The sequence below is a fragment of the Rhinichthys klamathensis genome, unplaced genomic scaffold (assembly GCF_029890125.1).
Source record: "Rhinichthys klamathensis goyatoka isolate OS25496 unplaced genomic scaffold, OSU_Roscu_1.1 h1tg000053l_1, whole genome shotgun sequence".
In the NCBI taxonomy this organism is placed as follows: domain Eukaryota; kingdom Metazoa; phylum Chordata; class Actinopteri; order Cypriniformes; family Leuciscidae; genus Rhinichthys; species Rhinichthys klamathensis.
Window position 1 is genome coordinate 710,042 of NW_026606598.1, and position 26,339 is coordinate 736,380.

General features: G+C 38.2%; 2 protein-coding genes across 2 annotated transcripts; both read right to left on the reverse strand.

Annotated features, from left to right (window-relative positions):
- Positions 1-1,315: 1,315 nt before the first annotated feature.
- ap5s1 (adaptor related protein complex 5 subunit sigma 1) lies at positions 1,316-6,110 on the reverse strand. Its single transcript, XM_056248030.1, has 3 exons — positions 5,875-6,110; positions 3,583-3,874; positions 1,316-1,642 (listed from the first exon to the last, which is right to left on the reverse strand). Exons 1-3 carry the CDS (start codon positions 6,042-6,044, stop codon positions 1,514-1,516), a joined length of 591 nt encoding a protein of 196 aa, XP_056104005.1. The 5' UTR covers positions 6,045-6,110; the 3' UTR covers positions 1,316-1,513.
- A 3,723-nt stretch (positions 6,111-9,833) lies between these two features.
- cdc25b (cell division cycle 25B) lies at positions 9,834-19,709 on the reverse strand. The gene is made up of 15 exons (XM_056248025.1): positions 19,194-19,709; positions 18,887-18,969; positions 17,619-17,670; positions 16,202-16,243; positions 16,076-16,109; positions 14,189-14,299; positions 13,862-13,975; positions 13,631-13,762; positions 13,466-13,549; positions 13,172-13,360; positions 12,996-13,082; positions 11,680-11,742; positions 11,405-11,503; positions 11,056-11,307; positions 9,834-10,920 (listed from the first exon to the last, which is right to left on the reverse strand). The coding sequence occupies exons 1-15, from the start codon at positions 19,409-19,411 to the stop codon at positions 10,780-10,782; spliced, it is 1,701 nt and encodes a 566-aa protein (XP_056104000.1). The 5' UTR covers positions 19,412-19,709; the 3' UTR covers positions 9,834-10,779.
- Positions 19,710-26,339: the final 6,630 nt, after the last annotated feature.

Genomic DNA, 26,339 nt, shown 5'->3' on the forward strand with positions numbered 1-26,339 from the left:
AATCACCAAAGAGTTTCGATATTTTTCCTATTTAAAACTTGACTCTTCTGTAGTTACATCGTGCACTAAGACCGACGGAAAATGTAAAGTTGCGATTTTCTAGGCTGAGGAACTATAGGAACTATACTCTCATTCCTGCGTAATAATCAAGAAACTTTACTGCCGTACCATGAGTGCAGCAGGCGTAATGATATGACGCAGCGCCTGAAAATAGTTCCGTTGTGTTGACGGAAGGTGGCCTATTTTCAAGCGCTGCATCATATCATTACGCCTGCTGCTCTCATGGTACGGCAGTGAAGTTTCTTGATTATTACGCAGGAATGAGAGTATAGTTCCTAGCCATATCAGCCTAGAAAATCGCAACTTTACATTTTCCGTCGGTCTTAGTGCACAATGTAACTACAGAAGAGTCAAGTTTTAAATAGGAAAAATGTTGAAACTCTTTGGTGATTTTTGTTTGAGAACTGCTAATGGTCTTGTCCACTTCAATGATGTATGCTAAGCTATGCTAAAAGTGGTACAGTCAGAACCGGAGATCGGCTGAATGGATTCAAAAACGGTAAAACTCAACAGTTTAACTCTGGGGGAGTTGTAAAATGAGCCTATTTCCAAAAAAAGTGGAGTATCCCTTTAAGGCAGCTGACACAAGGAAACCAGAAAACCCTCACCCCCACCAGTTAACATATTGAACCATGGTACTTGTGAGTTATGACTAGCCTCACACTTACTATAAGAGGACATCCTCACCCTCCCTTCATTCCCAGCGCAGCATGATGACACAGGCAACTCGTTATTATTAAATCAGAGGAAAGCAGCGCTAAAAATGCATTTCCATGAATTGTGTTATTGCTCTGTTGGCCTAGATATGAATGTGACATATGGCCTTGTCAATCAGACATCTCAGATCTGTTGGCAGACACACTGCTGCGAACTATTGAATTATTTTAGACAAAAGTGTTACAGGATTATTCAAATTGCCATGCACTTGGACAGAAGCAGAACATAGCAATTAATAAAACGCAACACTGCCCTCTAGAGGAGAGCCAGTAAATAATGCAATGGTTTTATTTTGACCCATCCAGACAGTAATAATATAATATATAACAATATAAATTCAGACTTCAATTAACTTGAAACTCAATGAACAATGTTATCAATTGACCATTTGGGAACAGTTAATCAGGTACTCGAAAGTCATTCTGCCTGCACGATCAAAAGTGTAAATGGCTTTACTTGAATGGGCCTTTTACACCTGAATAATCTCTCACCGGGGTATTATAAGCTGTACTGCTTTTTTGGTGTGGTTTCCTCAAAATACACATTGGGTACATCTACTTTTCAAATGCCTTCTTTGAACCGTGGAAGTGTGCATTTCACCTTCAAAGGAGAAGTAGTTCCTTCAAATCTCCTAAATCGGAACATCCTGTATTTATCAGGCATATTTATATACATTACCCTCTGAATATATGGCAAATGGCTCACCAATGTGATTCAACCAAAAACACACACTCTTTCATTTGCTCACGTAGCTCGCTATCTCTTTATCCAGGCTGAAGGCAAACCGGTGGTTGAGGAAGAGGAGCTGACCATGAGGAAGGAGTCTGTGCAACAATGCGTCCACTCGATCACTTTTCAGCAACACCTGAAAATAACAGCTAAGTCAGACAGAGGAAAAAAGGAGTAGTGTCAAATAATCAATAGCTTGGCGGTCTGCCTATTTTGAATGCGTTTCTTTGTTCACTGCCTGACAATAAGTCTGGCCTTAGTCATACAGTAAATACATAAAAATTATATAATTCTGAAGTAAACGTCTGAAGAAAATACCCCTGAGCTCATTGGGTTGCTTTTCTATGGATGTATTTATTACAGTGTAATCAACAGCCTAACATGTATCTCATACAGAATGAGATGCATATCCTTATTTCAATTGTGTCCACTTTCAGGCATATTGGTGGAAAGAAACTAGGCCAGCAGACATAAGAAAATATTACACTCTGTCTACTTCTTCATAAGATTATGGGAATTCAATAGAGGTTCAGTTCAGCTATAACAAAAGTCATTTTCAGAATCTTAAAACTGCATGAATCTATTTAATGACATGATGAAAACACCAAACATCTCAGGCACATTCACTCGACAGTCACTCAAACACACAACAAGAATAACGTTGTTTTTTTACACTGCCATTCAAAAGTTTTGAGTCTCTCAAATAAATGAATGCTTTTATACACGAAGGACCCAATAAGTTGATCAGAAGTGACAGTAAAGACATGTACAACTGTTACATTGTTGAGAAAAAAAAATCTATTTCAAATAAATGCTATTTTTATTTTCAGCTTTGTCATCACAGGAATGACATTTTAAAATATTTTAAAATGTAAGTTATTTTAAATTGTAATAATATTTTGATCAAATATATCAATGCAGCATTGTCGAGTATAAGAAAATTATTTCAAAAACGTTACAAAATCTTACAGACCGGTAGTGTATATCCTCCATTTATTGGATACATTTTGCATTACACCTGCACCCAAACATACAAGTAAACAGACAACACATACAAACATGTACATGCATGCACACAGACAAGATCCTACAATAACTATTGACTGAAAGAACTACTGGATGTCACATATGTAAGTGTATTAAAAAGTGGCATAAAATGATTATAATGTGAATATTTTTCCCATGAAGGAACTGATAGAGGAAAGGAATCAGTAAAGAGATGCGATTAGTGGCAAACAACAGAACAGCATTCATTTTTGGCTGTTATAGCACACCTCTCCTCAACAAGCCATGAGATCTATGGTATCACTCATTGTTTTGCTAACAATTTCATTAAGTTTAGGTTTAGCTTCATTAAGTCTTGAACCCCAAGTACTTCAGTAGTAATAGTCACGTTTATCTGAGCAAGCTAATACAATATTCATAAAAGCCTGTTCACACCAAGAACGATAACTATACACAACTATATTAGCAGACACACCAACGCACAATGTTCTGTTTATTATAAACATTATAATAAATTTTGTCGCCTGCCGCTTTAAATGCTCAAGCGCTTTAAATGCTCAAACGCTTTAAAGCAGGATGGATTCTGATTGGCTGTCAATGTTTTTATCTTTTATAATTTTTAAAAAGTACTAAAAAGGATTCCAACGATATCGCTCCTCTGTGCCGTTACTGTTATTGTTGTGGTGTGGCTATTCTTTTGAATTCAGAATGATTTTTAAAGCTATATCTTTATCATTATAGTTATCTTCCTTTAGCGAGAAAGGAACTTAACGCTAACTATAAAGATAACTCTAATGATAACTATATCAGCATCCACACCAGCGCATAGTAGTTCTGTTTATTTTTGTATGTCACTTTAAAAGCAGAATGAATGCTGATTGGCTGTCAGTGTTTTTATCGTTCATCAGCTGGGAAAATAACGTGATTTCAACAGTATCGTTCCTCTGTGCCGTCATCGTTATAGTTGTGGTGTGGACTTTGCTAAATTTTTTTATATATCTAAAACGATTTTTAGAACTATACCTTTATCGTCCTTAGTTTTAACAGGTCTTTAGTCCTAGAAAACCTCACCTCAGCACCAGGTCCCAGCAGACGAAGCTCCTCCAGGCAGTGACGTGCAATGTTGCGAAGCGCTCCCTCCGCGAGCAGAAGGTTCTCGTGTGGTCTGCAGACAAGAGTGAATGCTAGTGACTGCACCCCCAGCCACAGAACAACACTCCTGTCTGGAAACAGCTCGGCATTGCCCAGGGAAAACACCCCCCTGTCAGCTTCCCCCAGAGCTACAGCCTCCTCACCCAGCACAGCTTCAGTGCACAGACTGCCTGAGGCTTCCCTACTCAGAGCCACCGCACTCCTCACCTGTCTAAGAGAGAGGAAGGGCAGAAAAAGAGATTATTGTTCCTCACACAAACAACATGTACCATAGGTACTGACATAATACCATCGTTACTGGAGTTATTGATAATGCAGATACTTGGGTTGCATCCGAAATCACATACTTCTCTACTATATATAGTAGGCAAAAACAGTATTGTGACAAGAATAGTGTGTCCGAATTCACAGTGCTCATAAAAGAGCAGGCAAAAAGTACCCGGATGACGGACTACTTCCGGCGAGATTCTGATGTGTGCATAGGATGGACACTTTATGTGGCCATCCGATGAAGGATTGAAGGATTGACTTGGAAACCACATATCTCACACATACAAAAAAGATGTCCAAGAGTATTTTTGTATTAAATAAGGTAAAACATGTGTTAGATTATAAGGCATTGAGAAGCTTGTATTGTGCACTGGTGTTGCCCTACATCAGCTACTGTGTGGAGGTGTGGGGAAACACATACCAAAGCAATACAAGGTCACTCTTTCTATTACAAAAGAGAGTCATACGAATTATATTTGAAACAGAATATAGAGAGCATACAAATGCCTTATTTTTTGGCTCTAAATTGTTAAAATTTAAAGAATTGGTCGAATTACGAACACTTATTGTTATGTTTAAAGCAAAAGACAGAGTATTGCCCACAAACCTTTAACGCTTGTTTATCCTTATAGAAAATGAAGGAAGAAGAAAGGGACATTTTAGGTATCAAACTGCAAGGACAACAGCAAAACTAATGTGTACTTGGTGGGAGTGAAAGTTTGGAATTCTTTGCAAAATGAACTAAAGCAATGTAAAAATATATTTCAGTTTAAAAAAAGATTTAAAGAGAAAACAATGGATTTGTATGAACACTTATAGAAGTTGATGATGATGATTATGATGGTTGTGATCATGGTTTGCTTTTGTTTTGGATTCATATTTATAGAAATTGATGATGATGATGATGATGGTTCTGATCATGGTTTGCTTTTGCTTTGGAAATCTGTTTCAGGTTGATGGTTTGGTTTCTGGTTTGTTTCATTAGTTATCATCATGTATTGACGGGGACTTGATATGCTGAGTCTTTTGATATGTTGGGTTTATTTGTTTTGTTTTGTCCTTTTGTGGTGGGGGCAGGAAATATAAGATATTCTTCATCCTGCCTCCTTTTCATCATGGTATTATAGATTACATATATGTAATTTAGTAAGTCAATAGAAAATATCCATATAATAAACATAAACATTGGGATGTATCCCATGAGGCCAAGCTAGAGGATTTGTGAATATATCAGTGAAGCAAAGCAACTGACCCTGGTATCACATGATAATGAAAACATGGCGAATATAGTACATCCAGATTACATTCATAATATATAATGTACTTTCTTGACTGTCACAATGAAGCCTACTTACTCAAAACAAGTACCTGCTCAAGAGAGTAAGGATTTCGGACGCAGCCTTTGTATTCAAGTTTGCATGAAACTAAAGTTAGTTTTTTCTTCCCTATTGTGACGTTTATCCGAGTAAACGGATTCTCAAAGAAGAAAAAGGGCAGGACTTGATTTTGTCCATCTGGAATTGTTTCGATTGTGAGACCGTTGTGGTTTGCTATTGCTGTGATTTCCCGACAGGTTGTCCTGCCCTAGCGCCAGTAAACACGTCATCAGAGATGTCATTACAAAACGGAGGGAAAGTTATTTTGCTAAAAGATTGAGGGCCGGCACATGTATTTAAAATAAAAAATGTGATGAAATATTCCATACAAATAAGATTTGTCAATTTTGATTTGATGGTGACCTTTGTTATTAACGTTTTACATAAACATTTTGTAGGTTTGACTGATTTGATTTGACTTAAGTGGGTAACGCTAGGTACGAAATTGAATAAATAGGATATGGGCTAAGTTTTTGTGCTCATTGTTATTTAATTTAGCGTTAATTGTCGGGCGGGCAGTTGTGGAAATCTTCTCTGCGATTGGTAAATTGTTTTATCATCTCACCTTGCTACCACGTGGAGTTTCTCTTTCTGCATCAGTCGCCTCTGCTCCGGTGTGTAATCACGACCATCTCCGGTCTCTGGTCCGAATACACGTGCGTACAGTATCCGGATCTCGCCTGCGGACAGGGCGCTCACCGGGCACACCGTGTGGATTAAGAAACACAGCACCATATCTGATTTAACATTTCATAAAGACCATAAGAATACAGACACAATTACCAGACTTGCTGACACAGGAGAAAAAGGTGTCCGCTGTATGATAAACTTGTAATAAATTTGTGTCAAAGTGTCATTCTGCCATTGTGGACAAACTCTGCATTATTATTTCCGTATTTGGTCACATGACTGTGAATCAGCTGATCATTGCGCAGTTCCGCTTTCAACTCTAGATGGCGCTCTTGAGTGCTGTTGAACCTGTTGAACTGATGTGTCTAACTCTTACTACATTTTTTTGCAATGTTTGGGACATAAATATTGATTTGACTTGAGTGATTCTGATGTGCTTTATAGTTTATAGCCATACAAATTCAATAAACTTTTAAATAAATAAAAAACGCAAATGTAAATGTATCCTAAGATAAAGGCGTGAGTAGTGGACCAATATGTATATATATATATATATATATATATATATACATACATGCCCCTTTTAAGAACAATGTGGGCTTATCTTACCACGGGTCAAATTTGATATTTTTACTTCCAAATAAAGACTATAACTTTTATTCCACAAATCTAAAAACATTGATGTTCAGGTTCCTTTATTCTATACCCGTATGTAAATTAGATTTCACTGAACAGGCTGTTTCTCATACATATAGACAATACAATAGTGATGTGCACAGCATAGCCATTCATCAAAAGTTCTGATATGTGTTTTTGTGTCATCTATGGTCAGGAGAAAAAAAATTAAGTGGGGGTGGGGGGGTCATCTTATATATATACACTCACCGGCCACTTTATTAGGTACCCCATGCTAGTAACGGGTTGGACCCCCTTTTGCCTTCAGAACTGCCTCAATTCTTCGTGGCATAGATTCAACAAGGTGCTGGAAGCATTCCTCAGGGAGTTTGGTCCATATTGACATGATGGCATCACACAGTTGCCGCAGATTTGTCGGCTGCACATCCATGATGCGAATCTCCCGTTCCACCACATCCCAAAGATGCTCTATTGGGTTGAGATCTGGTGACTGTGGAGGCCATTTTAGTACAGTGAACTCATTGTCATGTTCAAGAAACCAATTTGAAATGATTAGAGCTTTGTGACATGGTGGAAGTAGCCATCAGAGGATGGGTACATGGTGGCCATAAAGGGATGGACATGGTCAGAAACAATGCTCAGGTAGGCCGTGGCATTTAAACGATGCCCAATTGGCACTAAGGGGCCTAAAGTGTGCCAGAAAAACATCCCCCACACCATTACACCACCACCACCAGCCTGCACAGTGGTAACAAGGCATGATGGTTCCATGTTCTCATTCTGTTTACGCCAAATTCTGACTCTAACATCTGAATGTCTCAACAGAAATCGAGACTCAACAGACCAGGCAACATTTTTCCAGTCTTCAACTGTTCAATTTTGGTGAGCTCTTGCAAATTGTAGCCTCTTTTTCCTATTTGTAGTGGAGATGAGTGGTACCCGGTGGAGTCTTCTGCTGTTGTAGCCCATCCGCCTCAAGGTTGTGCGTGTTGTGGCTTCACAAATGCTTTGCTGCATACCTCGGTTGTAACGAGTGGTTATTTCAGTCACTGTTGCCCTTCTATCAGCTCGAACCAGTCTGGCCATTCTCCTCTGACCTCTGGCATCAACAAGGCATTTCCGCCCACAGAACTGCCGCTCACTGGATGTTTTTTCTTTTTCGGACCATTCTCTGTAAACCCTAGAGATGGTTGTGCGTGAAAATCCCAGTAGATTAGCAGTTTCTGAAATACTCAGACCAGCCCTTCTGGCACCAACAATCATGCCACGTTCAAAGTCACTCAAATCAACTTTCTTCCCCATACTGATGCTTGGTTTGAACTGCAGGAGATTGTCTTGACCATGTCTACATGCACTGAGTTGCCGCCATGTGATTGGCTGCTTAGAAATTAAGTGTTAACGAGCAGTTGGACAGGTGTACCTAATAAAGTGGCCGGTGAGTGTATATTGTATACAAAATACAAAATATGCAGATCTACAGCAACTAATCTGGATTTACATTCTTCAGTGTGATCTTTGAGGTATGTAAATTGTAACAAATCTGTACCTGCATATAGTTATTTGCCCAACGAGCTCAAATATACACAGAGATATTCTCCAATGCGTACATGTTAAACAACGAATCTACGCATGCAGAATAAGTTGGACGTATTCAAACACATGCGCTTGGACACACACAAAGAACAGCTGTTTTGCTTAACAACTGCTCGTCATGCTCACTTAAACCATGAGGGAGGAGGACACACATCTCCCCCCACTTCCTGCAACACTGACCTTACATAAACACACCACATAAAGTCAGTGTGATATCCAGCACACAACCTTTACTGCGAGATCACAAAAGAAGAATCAATGTTCTTATGTTAGAAGAAACAAGACTGAGACTAGACTGATAGCCTCCCCAGCTGATAATGGATGAAATAAAAGGTTTAACTGAAGATACAGGAAGACAGGAAACAAAAGCCAAGGCCACATTTAGAGGATCTTACTGCTGCAAAAGCGCTAGGATGTGGTTACAATGATGGCAATTCTTGTAATTTTTAGATTCAGAGGCGGGCTAATCAAACAGAAACACATTGCCAATGGAAACTCAGTATGCGTAAGATCCTCTTACTCATATTGGTCTTTTTGCTGGTTGGCTCTCTGTGGTGGAACTAAAACTAAATATCCAAAGAGGGAAACAAAACCTGCAGTTTCAGCCTTCAAACTTAAAGGAAAAGATTAGACATTAACTCCAGCACGCAAAACATACTGAATGGATCATTTTAAAGCAATTCACTTAATATATATACATTACGCAGGCACCTTATTGCAAAGAGTTACTGTTCACCATTGGTGAATACAGTTCAACAGATAAAGATAATTCTGTATTAAAAGTTTTCTGAAAAGTTGTTTTATCACTCCATGAATCAGAAAATGCTGTTGACATTTTCACCATGAAATATGAATAAAATGTTATAAATCAAGGAAATGGTTGTGAAATATGAACAAACAAATATATGAGAGTAATATAACTATAAAGTTTGGTCAAGTGGAGATGTCTGGCTCAGTGCATGAGAAAAAAATCATTTTGAGAAAAAGGCCTTAAAGGGATAGTTCGCCCAAAAATAAAACATTTGTTAAACAGTTGACGATAACCATCGTCTTCAATGGCAGGAAGAAAAATAATGAGAAAGTCAATGGCTACCGTCAACTCTCTGGTTACCAACATTCTTTAAAATATCTTTTGCGTTCAGCAGAAGAAACTCATAGGTTTGGAACAACTTGAAGGTGAGTAAATGACCATTTTCATTTTTGGGTTAACTATCGATAACAAACGAATAGATATATAGTAATAAAGTGTAATAAAATAATCCATTAGTCTGAAGGACTCTCAAAACTGAGCATTACATGCAATAGTTTTGCCTTAAAATATGGAACAATTCATCTAATTGATTTTTTTTTTTTTTTTACAGTTGTAAAACTTTAAATTTCTTCTTTGCTCATACTGAGATTAGTCCCCAAAAACACTTAAACAAACAAAAACATTCGTGCATGAACAGGTCTGACACTATGCCAGGCCGTTAGGGAACGGCCGCCTCCTCCTTTGTGGAATGGCTTTGGAATGCACACGTGTGCAGAAACACGTGCTGGTGCTTGGCTAACCACATTTAAGGTCCCTACAAGACCGGTATATTTGAAACACAAGTGACCCAACCCCCTTTACCAATGAATAACAGCACACAAAGCTAAGAGATAAAGACATGATTCAGCAAAGAGTTAACACCCCAAACTCCAAGTTTATTCAGGAACACATAAACCAGCCTCTCAGTCACACATGACCAATAAAACACACTCAGGAAGATAAAATTGACAAAACACACTTGCGGGAGAGAGAATTGTAACTCAACTGTCAATGGGTTATGGACAATTAGAACTAAATCTCGTCTTAGAACACTTTGGTGAACACGGATGTGGTCATCACTTGCTGACCAGCAGCAAAAGTCAGGATTCTGCCCCTGAGTTAAAGCTGTCAGTCAAAAAAGAAAAAATAAATTTGACAGTGAAACCAATATGTCACCAGGGAGCTATACATACTTCTAACATTTAGGGGGTAAAAATAATTAAAATCATTATTCTGTGATATGAAAATATACATAATTGAGAAATTCAGAACGCGTAAACCAATTTATACAATAAATGGAATATTAATTGGTTCTCCTGCTCTATATCATTGGGCAACTGACCAAATGTGAGAAAGGGGGCAAAATGAACGCATAAAAGCACTTATTCACCACAACAACTTTAAAAAGTGCTCATTAGGAGGGGAAAAAAGCAAGTTAAGAGTAAATAATTGAAATCTGACATGAGTTAGGACAGACCAGTGGGGGAATAAAAATACAGGTTAGTAAATTAAAAAAAAAATTAAAAAAAAAAAAGTGTATGTGTAATAGATGGCAGTGACATGTAGCTGTGTGCTTCAAATGGAAGATGAGGGTGGTGAATAATGGCAGTTTATCAAACCAAACCAGGTGGAGATGCATAGTAACATCTCTGCCTCATTTGAGTTTGCAATACTAAATCAATACCAAACCCTCAGAACAAGTCCCTCTCACAGAGCAAGTCCCAGCAAACACCTAATCAGGACTCTGCAGTCTCATGTGTGAGGGCAGCATTTGAGCAAGTAAAGGCAGCAGAATTATGAGGGATTGTGAGCACATGCGTCTCAAAGTTTTTTGAGACGGCTGTACATGTCTCTCTTGCTGCGTTCTCCAGCCCAAGTGCGGCTCCTAAGACGGAACTTTCTCAGATCTTCTTTATAGTCTTCATGATGCATCGGCCTATAAGCCTGAGGTTCACACACCGACTGCAGAAGGGAAAAGAAAACAAAGCACACATTAGCAGCTTGAAATTAAGAAACAAAAACATATAAATAAAAATGGAAACAACTTCGATATATAGGAAACACAAAGGAAGTGTTGCATTGTGAAATTGCACATACCTTGTGAAGCGGGAAAAAGTCTTTGTAGCCTCCCTTCAGGATATAGAGTTCAGGGTAATGGAGGTTGGGGTACTCCTTCTCATTCAAATCTCGATCTCTTTTTCGAACGTAGCGGCACATCCGTGGGCCGCGTTCAGATGAAAATTCACAGTGGAAAACCAGCAGGACACGCTTCTCTGGGCATTCCGAGAGAATAGGATTCTGCAAAAAGTAGTCTTCAATTTGATCCTCTTGATGGAGGTTAAGAGCACCCTGAAAGGAGGGCAAAGATGAGTCATCAAAATTTGCCCCATACAAATATTACTGCAAGCAACTTGCACCAAAGTTAAATCACAAGCAACAGTCTCACCTTAATATGGCCGCCATCATATTCATACGGATAACGGCAGTCAATGACAAACAGCCTCTCAACCAGATCGCTGTATTGTCCGGTCATTGCTTTAACCATCTGAAAATAAAGAAAAAGATGTTAACAGAGAATGAGATTATGTGAAAGATGCCAATGCACATACTTTGTATTGACAACGACACATTTTGCTGGTCTGTTGATGATCATGCAACTGCTTGTTTTGTATGGACTTGCATTTGAAATGTATATGCTAAATCTAAAACGCTAAAACTTACAATCTCTGGAGTGATGTATTTCAATTCTTGGTGTTTTCCTTCTACCGTGGGTAGCGCAGGAGCCTTCATATAAAAAGTAAGTGAATAGTTAGTAATAATGAAGGACAAAAACACATTGCACATTCCCTAGAACAAGTGACAGGTCTATTAGTTTGCAGTTACACTACAAGACTTAATGCACAGATCTATTTTTAAAGTATCAGATTGTTTTGTCCAGTCTGTTGCTATGGTTATATCACTGTCGGTATTTCATTACAGTTTCATGTTGAAATTGCACTTTTAAATACTGTTACAATTTCAGTGCCGAACAGTGCAAGCATGCAGTGAATGAAAACTCCGGCGGTGTCGAGCAGATTCTGACTTAACTTAAACACCTGATTGGCCATTGCATTCACACACTTAAAGGGATAGTTCACTTTGAAATAAATTTTTGATATGTTTTAGCTTACCTCAAGGGCATCCAAGATGTAGGTGTCTTTGTTTCCACAGTAGTTTCAATTTTTATATTTTTAGGTCAAACCTGTTCTTGTCTGTCAGTCATATAATGCAGGTCTATGGTCACTTCCTCAAAGAGCATGCACAGAGAAGTCAAAATTAAACATGATTTAATGACTCGTAAATGTTAGTACACATTGATGGCCTAAGACACGAAACGAGCGGTTTGTGTGAGAAAACGAACAGTATTTATATCGTTTTTACCTCTTGTAACGCACAGACCGAAGCGCCCGCGCCCTCAGATCACTTGGACGTGGCTGTGGTTACAAGAGGTAAAAACGATATAAATACTGTTCGTTCTCACACAAACCGCTCGTTTCGTGTCTTAGGCCATCAATGTGTACTTACATTTACGAGTCATTAAATCATGTTTAATTTGGACTTCTCTGTGCATGCTCTTTGAGAAAGTTACCATAGACCTGCATTATATGACTGACAGACAAGAACGGTTTGACCTAAAAATATCAAAATGGAAACTACTGCGGAAACAAAAGACACCTACATCTTGGATGCTCTTGAGGTAAGCTAAAACAGATCAAATTAATTTCAAAGTGAACTATCCCTTTAACAGATATGTCTGCGATTGGCTACTATGCTCAACGCTTCAAAAACATGCAATTAGAAAGCTTTGACGCTCTTCACAGAGTGCTTACACACAGAAGCGTTTGAAAGCAGCCACCTATCAGTGGGTACCGAATATACCTGGTACTCCGCACTACTGGTACTGCAAAAATGCTGATATCGCCACATTTTTTTAAATTTGGTACTGAAGTACTGGTACTTTTGACAACCCTAAAAAAAAAAACCTGGCTTACACTCACCTTGGTGAAATCTCCAATCACATTACTAGGATCTGAATCCAACATTCTTTCAATTTGTGAGTGATTAAATGACTTGGATCTTTGAACCTGTAAGGGGAAGGGTCAAAGTTAGGACTCAAATTATGGCTGCTGATGAGTCCATTTGTTTTGAGTTATTTTTTCCAGTGTGGACTGACCTGATGAGGTATAACATCCTCTTGTTCTGCAGGTGCAACTTGTGTCCCTGCCAGGCTCCGCCTCCTCTTCACTCTGACTGGCGTGTTCTCATCTTGAGGCCTCTCGGGTCTCTTCAATGGGAAACGCCCTCCCGGGCTTGGCATAGAGGGAGATCGGAACAGCCCACGTGGACGGCAGCGAATAACAGGCTAAGGGCAATAAAGTGGGTTTGGTTGGTAACTTTCATGTAATAACCATAAAAAGCCAATCAAAGAGAGATAAACAAATGACTGTTTGATAAATGTGTAACATACCGAATCTGTATACTCAGTACTTTGTTTAGCCACCAGAGGAGCTGTGAGAAGACTGTCCATTCCAAGAGGAACCTCGGAGTCATTCTACACAAATAAACGCATTAAGGTTATTCAAAAATCAAAACGAAATTGTAAGAATAAAACAAAAGCAAATAGAAAGTTCACCTCCATATCATCAAGCCCCTCCAAGAAGCCATCATCATCATCATCGTGTAGACAGGAGAGAGAGGGGCGGCGCAATATAAAGGGACTGCTCTCATCTGAAGAGTCAGGTTGAAAGGATGATGTAGGGGAAAGCTGGAAACAGAACAAAGCTTTTAATTGTCACATCAGTATCAAAATGTAACTTAAGAACCACATTCCATCTACGACCTCTTCCAGGGATACATGTCGTACCATTAAAGCAGGAGCAGAGTTGGGTCGGCAGGCAAAAGCATCCTTGGCACCCCCAGTGGACCGCATACGGAAGCGTGACGCAGGCATGGAAGGCTTCTTGAACTCAAAGTGCTCCTGTTAAAAAAAAAAAAAAAATTAAAAAAGATTGTCGTAAGAGAAAATTAAAATCACATTTATTCAAACACCTGCCCCTCTTAATTCCCATGACTTTCCCACACAGTTAAAATGCGTGGGACCTTAAAATACTTTAGTATAGCAAAAAGCAATTTTGAGCATAATTCGATAAATATGCTGCCTGTAAAACTACAAAAAACGGCAAAAACCAACCTCAGCCAGGTTCTCTTTGTTGTCGCAGCCATGTGCACGAGTCCACACTCCATAGCGCGAGGGATCCAATTCTTTACTCTTCAAATTAGGACTGTGACCCAAAAATGGTAGCTACAAAGAGTGGGGGAAAAAAGGATCATATTATTTTAATGAGGGGAAAACAATGTTAAATTCTGAATATACTTACTACAACTGTTCAAAAGTTTGAGGTCAGTGAGGTTTTTTTTTTTTTTTTAAAGAAACTTATTCAGCAAGGATGGGTTACATCGATTAAAAGTGACAGCTTGTTTAATGCCATCTCAGCTTCAATAAAAGAGTTTTGACAGAAAGAACATGTTGGTGGATATTCTAGTATACAAAAAAAATAAAAAAACCTATCCTGGAATGGCCTATTCTGCAATGAGTAGGGGTGTAACGGTACTCAAATCACGGTTCGGTACGTACCTCGGTTTTAATGTCACAGTTCGGTACATTTTCGATACAGCAAAAAGTAAGAAATGCCAGAGAAATTTCCTATTTGTTAAAAGAAAAAATATTTTTTAAATAAGTGTGAGTTTTCCTACATCTTGAAACTTCCAAGTTTATAAATGGGTGTCATCTTTGAAGGATGAACAAATAATGTTTTGGTCATCACATTAAAAATAACATTTAAATATATGAAGAGTTCAGATGCAAAAGCCATTTGAAATTTTCTTCTAGAATGATCATTTTTATCAAGCTTGTATATTTAAGTTCAGTAATTTCACTTAAATGGCAATGAAGATTACCTATTAATTGTCATTTGAGTGAAATTACTGAACTTAAATATACAAGCATCATAAAAATGATCATTCTAGAAGAAAATTTCCAATGGCACTTAGACTTAGAGGCTTTTGCATCTGAACTCTTCATATATTTATTTATATAATATTTGAGTTTTGAAGTGCTGGAAAAAGATGTGTGAAGTACTTGAAAGCCTTTCACTATTCCAGCCAAACTGGTTATTTTTAGTGTTACTATATTAAATCCATGGTGAATGTTGCTGGTCTGTGGACGTAAAGTATTACTAGTTCCTTCACGGCACAATATTTCTCCTGGTGTCCACGTCAGCGCTGTTTGATCTAATAGAGATCTACGGTTAATAACGGAGAAATGTGAATGCTTCTCACTAGATCTCGCAGCGATGTTATTACTTCAGTGGCGAATTCAAATGTTTTCTTTACTGGATCTTAGCGCTGTGTTGTAACAGTGTCGCTTGATCAAGATCGGCGCGCGCTGCACAGATGTTGCTGGTCCGAACTGATAAACGATCCGTGAAGCACATAATGAGTAGCGCAGTTTCGTTCCACTGTCATTACGCTTGCCATTTGATGTTGCGCAACGTTTTGGTGGTCGCGCCAGCGCGAATTCTGTCGGCAAGGAATTGTTCGGTTTATATGCGTACCGAACCGGAAGCCTCGAACCGAAACGGTTCAATACGAATACATGTACCGTTATACCCCTAGCAATGAGTATAAACAATCTGGTCCCATCGATTTGATATAAACTTCCAACATTTCATTTCATAGTATATAGATCCCATTCTGTTTGCCATTTTTCATTAGAGAAATTAATTATTGGTTTTATTTCTATAGGATGTACTGCAATTTTGATGATGCAGAGTCGACTTCCTTGTTTCCTTTGATTCCAGTTAGTGTCCAGGTACCCAAGAAAACCAGATATTAAATTGATGACCCTCTAGTTCAAGCCATTCATTAAAAAAATCATTACAGAAATAGTTACAGGTAAATAAATGCAGCCTTGGTGAGCATACAAGACTTAAATTTAATCTTATCGACCCCAAACTTTTGAGTGGGAGTGTGCAAACAAGTCTAGAGAAGAGAAATAACTAACTAATAAATAACTTACTGGCAAAGAGTGTATCCTGCGAATGGGCATTTTTCTGTACAAACAAAAAGAACATGCGATTAAATTGAAGTACAGCTTTCAAAACAGACATATGCATCCTCCGCTTTGTAGTGAATGACCACTTACTCATTAACCGCTCGTGTGGCATCCTGCATGGCCTTCTCAAACCTGTGATGAAAAAGAAAATGCTGTTGAACGGTTCCTAGTGTATTCAAAGTCTCCTCTCACCCCCAGCCAAACACTAGCCCAGACGACAATTCATCTCATTCATCTCCCATACTAGGCCCCTCACTACTCTATATATAACAAATACACCACGATGCCCACCTGTATGCAAAACAGCCCTAAGCGGAATTGGGGGGGGGGGGGGGGGGGGTTCTTCTAATTTACCATATGCCCACAGACAACACTAACCCCCTCTCCAAATCTCTTTTGTTGGGAGAAAGGAGCTGGGGGAGAGTAAATGGTGGTTTTGAGGGGGAGGAGGTAAGGAGTGTGTCTCTTTCATAGCATAGGAAGAGGGGGGAATTAGAGTTAAAAAGGGGGTTCTCTAGTAACCCTGGCTACCTCACACACACATATTACTGCTCTATTCGGACGCCTGCTCTCACAGAGCATGAAAAGCGTGCCACTATTCACCCAGCCCCCCCTTCAGCAACACGCCATACAACAAACACACTGATGTGTGAGGAACACAAACAGCTGTAGGCCTGGCTGCAGATAAATGGATTCCCAACGACACCAAATGTCTTGGAAAGGAGCAGTCACACACACTGTAGATTACCAGAGAGCCGGGATGTTCACAGATTCAATGCATGCAGGGTATATCCCATATCAGAGATTTTGCAAACATCTGTCAACTTAAAGGATGGTTCACCCAAAAGTATATTTTTGCTTAATACAATTAGTGGTCAACCGATATACATCAAGGCCAACATATTGCCTTTTGCAGAATCAAGATGTTGCAATCTGAAGAATACATTTGACAGATTTGGTTTATCAAAATCAAATTACTAACTACAAATAATCCTTTTTAAAACATTTCTAATTTAGTAAATGTCAAATATAAACTGCACTTCAGCAATTGTTACCCATGTGTTTTTACCATCTTTGAAAAATAAAGGTATACACCTTATATCAGCAATCAGAAACAAAAAAAAAAATTTTTACAAATCTGTTGGTCGACCACTATAAACAATCAAACAGAATGTTAGTCTAAATGACATCTCAGATTCTGTGCCTCAAAGGAAAATCATCCTGGTTTGGAACAACTTAAGCATGAGTAAACATCAAATTCAAGTTTCATTTTTGGGTGAATCATCCCTTTAATAACAGGATGTGCCGTGCTCAGATATCCAGTGATTTGTGATGGATGCCAGCATAATCTTCTAGGTAATCCGCAAAAACAGACACATTGAGCAGATGTAGGGCCATCTAACAGCAAAGAGTAGATTAGATATATAATCCTCAAGCCAAGCATCCTAGCCAAGCTTCATATCACATGTCAGATATGATGACCAACAGGCAGAAGAATTATACTCACTTCTGCTCAGCATCCAGAGAGTCCAAAGGGCTGGGAGAATCTAACCCAAGACCTGAGGAGAAGGGGGAGGAGAGACAGGTGAGTGGGGGATGATGCACAAGTGGTTAATACAGCAGGCCTACACTATAAAGATTACAGCTCACACTCCAAATGGGATGACCTGTCACACACACAGTCCGGCAAATCGCTTTAACATTCCTTTCAACTAACACTTATGTTAGTAGAACTTTATTAGTGAGCAATTATGCCCAACTAGTATACATTCCAATTGGTGCTTGTGCCAATTACAGCTTTCGTTTAATACTAGTACCAATTTATGAGACTAATTTTAACGCAAGAAGTGTTGCTAGTAACAAGTTACTACTGCTTTTTTTTTTTATTCTCATATGTAATGCCTTAATGAATCAATTTAGAAAGTAGCCATTCCAACACACTCATGCCATTCGTAACCATTTTGGGGGACTGGTGGCTAAATGACATCCATACGATTTGTTTATGCAAAACTGATGGATGCGTTTTCCCCCCAATCATGATCCTGTAAGAATCACAGCACATTTTCATACAAAATTGCCACCTCATTAAATTCTCATGAGGTCAGGTTGGATTAGCAATTCTGTCTATTTAACACTGACAACTGCAATCGATACTAGCAACTATTTGAATGGTTACATATCTAAAAAGAATACATAAGAGTATTAGTAAAATGGAAAAAAACAAGACATATTGAACTGCTTAATAATCAAATAAGTGGCAGTAATATGGAACCACTACCCTACCATCTAATTTAAAGTATAGTTCCCTCAAATGAAAATTGTCATAATTTACACACCCTCAAGTTGTTCCAAACCTGTATGAATATATTTCTTCTGCTGAAAAAAAAAAAAAAAAAAAAGATATTTTGAAGAATGTCTGTAACCGAACAGTTGATGGGCCCCATTGACTTCCATAATTTATTTTCCATACTATGAAAGTCAATGGGGTCCATCAACTGTTTGTTTACCAATTCTTCAAAATATCTTCTGTGTTCAGAAGAAAGAAAGAAATTCATACAGGTTTGGATTGGAACAACTTGATGGCGAGTAAATTACAGAATTTTCATTTTTGGGTGAACAACCAATTCATGTTGAGCTGCTTTCTAGTAAACAATAAGTGGTAGTAACAATAGATACTAGCTCGTTTAACATAATAATGGTTAAAATGGCTTGCCATACACACTCTCAGGTGTCACTACTATAAAGTTTATACAATTGCCGGTTTCTCAGACTAACCTGCATCGGAGGAGGCATCAGAGGCGAAGGAAGGGATCTTCAGGAGGGGCAAGGTTCTCTTCCGCTTTGGTGTCTCACATTGCCTGCAACAAAAAGTCAAAGCAAAGGGTTTAGAAAACGGAAATGTAACTTAACTTACTGCATAACGTCTGTTTCAGCACAAAATAAACAAATACACCAGGCCTCGATAACAAGGACAGTACAACGTCAATAAATGCAATCTGCCCTCGGCTCGAACATTTCCAGGAAATACATCTGAAGTTGTTTACTTTTTCGCTAGCAAAAGAAATAGCCCAGACCCACTCACCCTCCAAGAACAGCGAGATTATTCAGGTTTAGAGCCAGGTTAGTCACGGGGGACAGCATTGCCATGGGTCCGGGGGAGGCCAGGTTATTCAGGCAGGGGGAGCCCCTCGCCCCGAGCTCCGGCAAGGAGAACCGGAGAGGTCGGAGGACTGATTCGGGCCCGGTGCTGAACGGATCACATACAGGGCTGATGTCGCCTGGAACACTATCAAAATCCATTTCTGAAGGGACGCGGATCGTCAGATGCTTCTTGAAAATATGATCCAGTCAAGTGCGATCAAGACGACAAAGGGTTAAGCCAAGTTAGCAAACGCTCAGCAACACGGACAGGGGCTTAAATTGATCTTATTTAGGGTTGAAAGAAACAACGTGCAGAACGCTGCATAATAACGACGCCAGATACACAAGACACGGTAAAAAGGGGTGTTAAAAATCCATCTTCTCAGATCTTTGTTGTCAGAGAGCTGTCGATTCGATCGCACTCTCTCTGACCTTTCCAAACTCTGCTGAGGAAGAGAGTGCTGAACGTAGCTCTTATTTATGTTCAAAACATGCAGTCCACAAGCGGCAATCTGAGTAGCCAATGAGCATCGCTGTTACATCTGATTCCTCCAATGAGCTGCGCTTCCTCTTTTTTCCGCATTGTTCTCTGAGAGAACGTAGGTGGTCCAAAGAATGACAGGCAAATGTGATATCCAATGAAAATGAAGGTAACAACAGCACTGCTATAAACTTATCCAATGGCTTTTATGTTTACATAAATAGGGCGGGATAAAGAAATGTAAACCCGTAGAGAAAGGAAAGATTTCCCGCGGAACAGTTCAAGCTGCAGCTTGGCAACGCCCTCCTTTTTAAGAAAGCCAATCATATGTCAACGTCCTGGCGCGGAACGTACCACTCAAATCGCCTGAACAAAGAAGTAATAATGTTTGTATAATACAAAACAAACATTATAAAACGTCTATTTTTGATAAAAAAAATTATGCTGGTAATTCACATACTATTTAACTAGGTAGCTAAAATGGAATTCCTTGCCTTTTCAGCAGCGGTGGGATGTTATCATCCATCTAAAATAATTTGTAATACAATTTTCGAGCTTGCAGTTCACTACGTCATATTAATTAGGAGAAAAGGCTAGTAAAGTAAAAGAAAAAAAGAAAATATGATATATATGAAAATGTAAAAAAAAATTATACGATACTTTCCCTCATAAATGAACATTTTAACCTGGGTTTACCTGTTCCTGGCCTAGTCTATGTCAACAACCTTCGAATTATATATGCCATAGCATAGAGAGGCAGTGAGGTGAGCATTTAAATTAGCCTAGTAAAATGTTAATGACTGAAATTCTCAACTTCTTAGTTTTCACTTCATGAAAAATATAGATAATGACACATTTGGCTAAAGGGCTGACTGAACACGGCAATCTAGTATTGTGAATATTGTGTGTTATTTTTTACCAAAATATGAATTTGACAAGTTCCTTCCTATAAGTATGTTCCTACAGAAATACTGTTAAAAGTTAAGGTAAGGTATACATAAACTAAAGCAAAGTAGGTTTTCGTTGCCAATTCTTTGTTTGTGTATGATGGGGTAAGGGTGGTGACACATTATTTATGCTACAAGTGGCCTCTGTCAGGGTAGAAGACATATTTAATTTCACATGATTTGAGAAATGAGGCTGAGGAAAATGTAAACCCTATGGTGAGATATACAATAAATACAGTCAGCCACCATATAGGCTAGAGATAAAAACATGTTGTCACTTACCATTCAGTCCACACCCAAAATATCCAATATCTCACCTCACACATCCATCGCAAACTAAGCCATGGTCCTCCAGACAGCAGATACAGCGTTATGATTGCTTGAGGAGATTGTTGAGACATGCAGACACTTTCCAACACTAGCCCCTCACTTCAAACAAGGGCTCTTACAATAAAAGTAGGCTACTTCACACAATAGGCAACATTCTCATTTGAATTTAATGCAAACTGTAGAACTGTCGAATGTTTTATTTTTTTAGATCTTTCATGGAAACGATGAACTTTGACAGCCATATTAGAAAGACAAAACAACCTGACTGTTTCTGTTACTCGCGATAACCTCCCAGTCACCCTCCCCTACTTCCCTCCAAATCTAGCACAATGGGACTTTGGGAATAGGTTGGGAAAGCTCATTGATCTTGATTTACATGCATGCCATTTAGTAGTTTCTTTACATTCTTCTGTCATATATATTGAGTCGAGACAGGCAGAATCATTAAGAGAGATGTAATAAAAAGGATTTTAACCAAAGAATTATGAAATGTCTTTCTTATGTAATCACAGTCTCTCATGGTTTTGGTAATTTTAGATACACCAATCAAATGCATTCCTCATGTTGTGTGTTTCTGAATGTTCATTTGCTTCACAAATCTGTAACATGCACTACCGTCAAAAGTTTTTTTGTTTTTTTATCAAGGATAAAATGCAAGGATGCATTAAATAGATCAAAAATTACAGTAAAGAAATGTTACAAAAGATTTATATTTCAAACAAATGCTATTCTTTTGAACTTTATTCATCAAAGATTCCTGATTTTTTTTTTTACCACAGTTTCTGCAAAAATGGACCAAATCAATGGCATGTCACATTGAAGACTGCTGAAAATTCACAGAATAAATTATATTATACAATATATTAAAATAGAAAACAGTTATTTTGAATTGTAATAATATTTCTTGTTTGATCAAACAATTGCAGCCTTGGTGAGCATAGGAGATTTCTTGCAAAAACATTTAAAAAACTGTCGAGGAGTAAAATTGTCAAGTAATTTGGAACTGCAAGCCCTACACAACAGCTTATAAAATTCATTCTTAACATATTCTTAAAGCGATAGTTCACCCAAAAGTGAATCATTTACTCACCCTCAAGTTCTGCCAAACCTGCGTGAATTTCAAATAATATGGAAGTCAATGGGGTCCCATCAACTGTTCAGTTACTGACATTCTTCAAAATATATTCTTTTGGGTCCAGCAGAAGAAAGAAATTCATACAGGTTTGGAAAAAGTTGAGGGTGAGTAAATGATGACAGAATTTTCAATTTTGGGTGAAATATATACAAGTAAGACTCAAGACTTAAAAAGCACTTATTGGCAGACATCATCAGACAATGAGATCATCTTGATTCATTTTACAGACTAAATGTGTGTCTTCATCTACACTAGCTAGTCTGAACATACATGAATAGCATATAAATAGCAATATCTTAGACGGCCCGATCTGAGCCTATTATCGAAAACTCAAAATACCCAATAAATTCATCTTAAACTGCAGCAAACTGGACAAACAGGCTTGTTTTAAAGGATCTCAGAGAACTTGCCCAGACAGTTTTACAAGCTGACGTTTGCTAACAGGTAAACACACCTGCTGTGAGGATTTACAAAAGGACATGTGGGGTTCCTCAGGGCGGGAGAGATCAGCCTCAGTTAAGACACAATTGTACCAGCAGTGATATAATCTGTACATTTGGATTTTTTTTAATTGCCCAAGGGTCTGAGACATACTTGACACACAACTTGATACCATTAGTAAGAAAGAACAATGGGAGCTGCTCAATTAAAGATGTCAAGTAATGTCTTGGAATTGAATTATATAAAAAAGTATTTGCACCTGAAAGGAATGCTGATGATATATTTCTCATAATATTTAAGCACCTAACAGCACTAAGGTCTGAATGAAGGGCTAAACTGGTGGTCCGCAACACAATAGCTTATGAATACATTGTGCATGTGCGTTGACCCATTATAAATGTCTGTTTGCTTTAATGAACTTCCTGGATAAAGAGTAAAGCTGGGGCTCATTCAAAAAAACGAAGACAGTATACTCTATCAACGAATCTCACGGGATAACATAACTATTTTGCGAGGTGGTGATTTCTGATTAATTCGTAAAATGTGAATCGTATGAAAATGTATGTAACCACGAGCTTAGCAGATCATACAAATTCAAGTTAGCCACCAATTCGCCACAACGTAAAATAGTTATGAATCACCATTGCAGTCCCTGATGCACAGCACCCAAATTGTAGTCAGAAACGAGCCTAATGTACACAATCTCTCTGAAACTCCTAAAACGTCAGCTTTTGTCTACGTGCAAGTGATTGTTCACATCCACATGATGTGACAGGTGGTCTGGCCTAAACCCTTCACATTTGAGACTGCCTCAGTGAATGACTGAGTGTGAATATAAGCATTTGCATAGCTCTAATGTGGGGAGTGTATTGCTCTGTCATTAATGTCCTCTGCGGTGAAACTTGCAGCATTACCACCCTGAGTCATCAGGAACAGCCCCAAAGCCCAAATGGTGCAAAGGGTCTTGCATTAACACATGCATGGAGCAAGAACTGAATGCCCTAAATCCCTCACCCGCCTCACCCACACCTTATTTACTGAAGATAGAAGAAATGTGACTGGTACTTAATTGATCTTTGGTAAAGATCTCAAATTCAAAAACCTTTTGAATACATTTAATCAGATGCAATTGGCGAATGAAAAGAGGCAGCTTGTGAAGCATGTGTGTGACCTAATCTGTTCTATTAAACACTGTTTGGTGCTTTTGTAGGTAATTTAGATTGAAAATGAGAGGAAATAAAAACATTTTTTAAATGCATTTCAGTTTATGCAGCAAATATACCCTTTTGAAGAAGAAGTACGCTTTAGCTTTCTTTAAAAGAATATACGTAAGTGTGAACTAAATGTAATGTTTTCGGACACTTCATGTTAACTGCAATTACATGAAAATGTATTATAGTTTAAATTTATATTAAATGCAGCTGGCTGAATTTTAGGGTGTTTTTTGACCCACTTAACTAACTTAAGTTCATCTTCATATGTCGTTTCATAATTACTTCTATTTTCTTTGAAATATGGTTAATGTGTACTGCTGAATGTACTGACAAGCATTTATGGTAAAGTAAAATAATCTTTAAAGTAATTTTATTTAAATGTGTATATCATGCATTTACATATATTTGTAATTACACATTTATGTAATGACAGAGTTGCAATATAGCCTACATTTAAAATGTATTAGCTTTAAATGTAATATTGAACAACACAATACAGTTGAAATCATAATCAAATGTGAACACATTAAAATAAGTGTAGTTCTTTGAAGCACAACAAAGGATTATTAAAACATTATTTAAAATGAAGCCACTGTAGGTAATTATATTAAATGCAAGTACGGTTTCTTAAAAATGTACATTTGAGATTTGAAGTGCACATTCTATACAATTAAGTGCACTTGGGTATCTCAAACATACATTTCTCAGTCCTTCCCAACATGGGAATTCTGACATTTTTTTCTGTACACAGTGACCACTGCTGACCACTGCTTTCAGGTCAGCATGAAAGAGAAAGAGGGAGAAGCGCTGAGACAGAGTAGATGGGGAGAATGAGACAGGCGACAACATCTGTCCCTTGAGTCTCCTGGGAACAGATGGGCCTGCGGGGAAAAAATAACTCAGCCTTAGGCTGCCGTTCTGGAGGGAATACGAAAAAGAGCAGGGACAAAAGACAGAAGGGGGAGGAGAGCATCGGGGAAAAAAAGAGAGTAGGGGGTTTGTTTGGAGGGAGGCGTAGAGGCCAACGGGTTCCAACAGACATGAGACGGAAAGGAGACGACAAGGCTAGAAAGAGGAAGAGATGTGAAATAGACAGGCCTATACAGCTGATCAAAGACAGTGACAGCTGGAGATTAACAGAAAGAATGTGAGGAGGGTTCAAAGGTGACGTAGCTGATCAATGTTAAACATGAAATGTTTATGGTAGTATTGTAATAATCTTCTACTGATCTGATAACACACCTTCACAGTTTCCACAGCAGCAGTCCACAATTTGTTTAGGCTTTCAAAATCCATTTCGAGTGTTCTAAATTTTTTTAATTCCTGATTATTAACAATTAAAAAACACATTTTAAAACAGGTTTCTTTTAATGATAAACTGCATTATGGGAAATGGTTTTGTCAAAGAGTTTGAAACTTCCTTATCAAACCCCCAGTCAGCCTGCAGAGGCTGCTTTCAGCCACTTTGTAAAGACTTCTGTGGGGGTCCTGTGACGCATATTGATGGTCTATAAACACTGATTGTCCTCATTTAAAATGCATACAGTGGTACCCGTACTGAATTAAAATGGGATGTTTGCTAACGCTGGGCACAGCCCAGTCCTGTAATTGTGTGTGAAGTGGAGTGTCAGCACTGCTGTGATACAGCTCTGTGTTTGCCCAGGAATGTTTAATGTACCAAACATAAAGACTCGCAAATGCCTCTGTGTGTTATCCTTAACTCAGCAGTTCTTATCCAGTCGTTAATAATCCATATCTCACCTGCTGATCAATATTTCAATATGCATGTAATTTGATGCTGGACTCTAACTGCTCTGGCCAGTTGTACTGGACATAATACCCCTAAAGTTTTAATAGTCATCAATTATTGCCCTTGTGAAAAAGAAGTAGACTTTAGCATATTTTTAAAAAGAGTACTATTATAGTGCAAACAGAATGTAATGTTTTCAGACACTTAATTGCATGTTAATTGCAAGTAAACAAAATGTATTATTGTTTATTTTAAAGGCAATTAGCTTAACTTTGGAGTTTATTTTGACCCCATACATCTAATTTCAGAATTACTATTGTCTTTGGAATATGGTTAAAGTGTAGTGTCGAAGCATTTATGGCAAACTAAAATACTTTATTTCTATTGAATTTAAATAATAATAGCCAATTTAATAATATTTGTTTGTAATTACACATTTGTAGTGATAAATTTGCAATTTATTATGTTGGCTTGACAATGCCAGCATACTGACATTTCTTCTTCTTCTTCTTCTGAGACTAGTTTTAAACAGTAGCCTATCTACTCCTAGTTTTCAAGCTACAACATTAGGCTAATCAAGCAACATGCAGAAACATACTGCTAGCAACATGTTAAAACATGCTAACATTGTGCTAAATAATGCTAGCAACATGTTAATTGCGAATGTGTCGAAATGTGCTAAATCAGGCTAAATGTGTTAGTAACATGTTAAATTATGCTAGCAATGTGCTAAATCATGCTATCTTTTACTGTCTATCTATGCTAACAACAAGCTAAAACATATCAGCA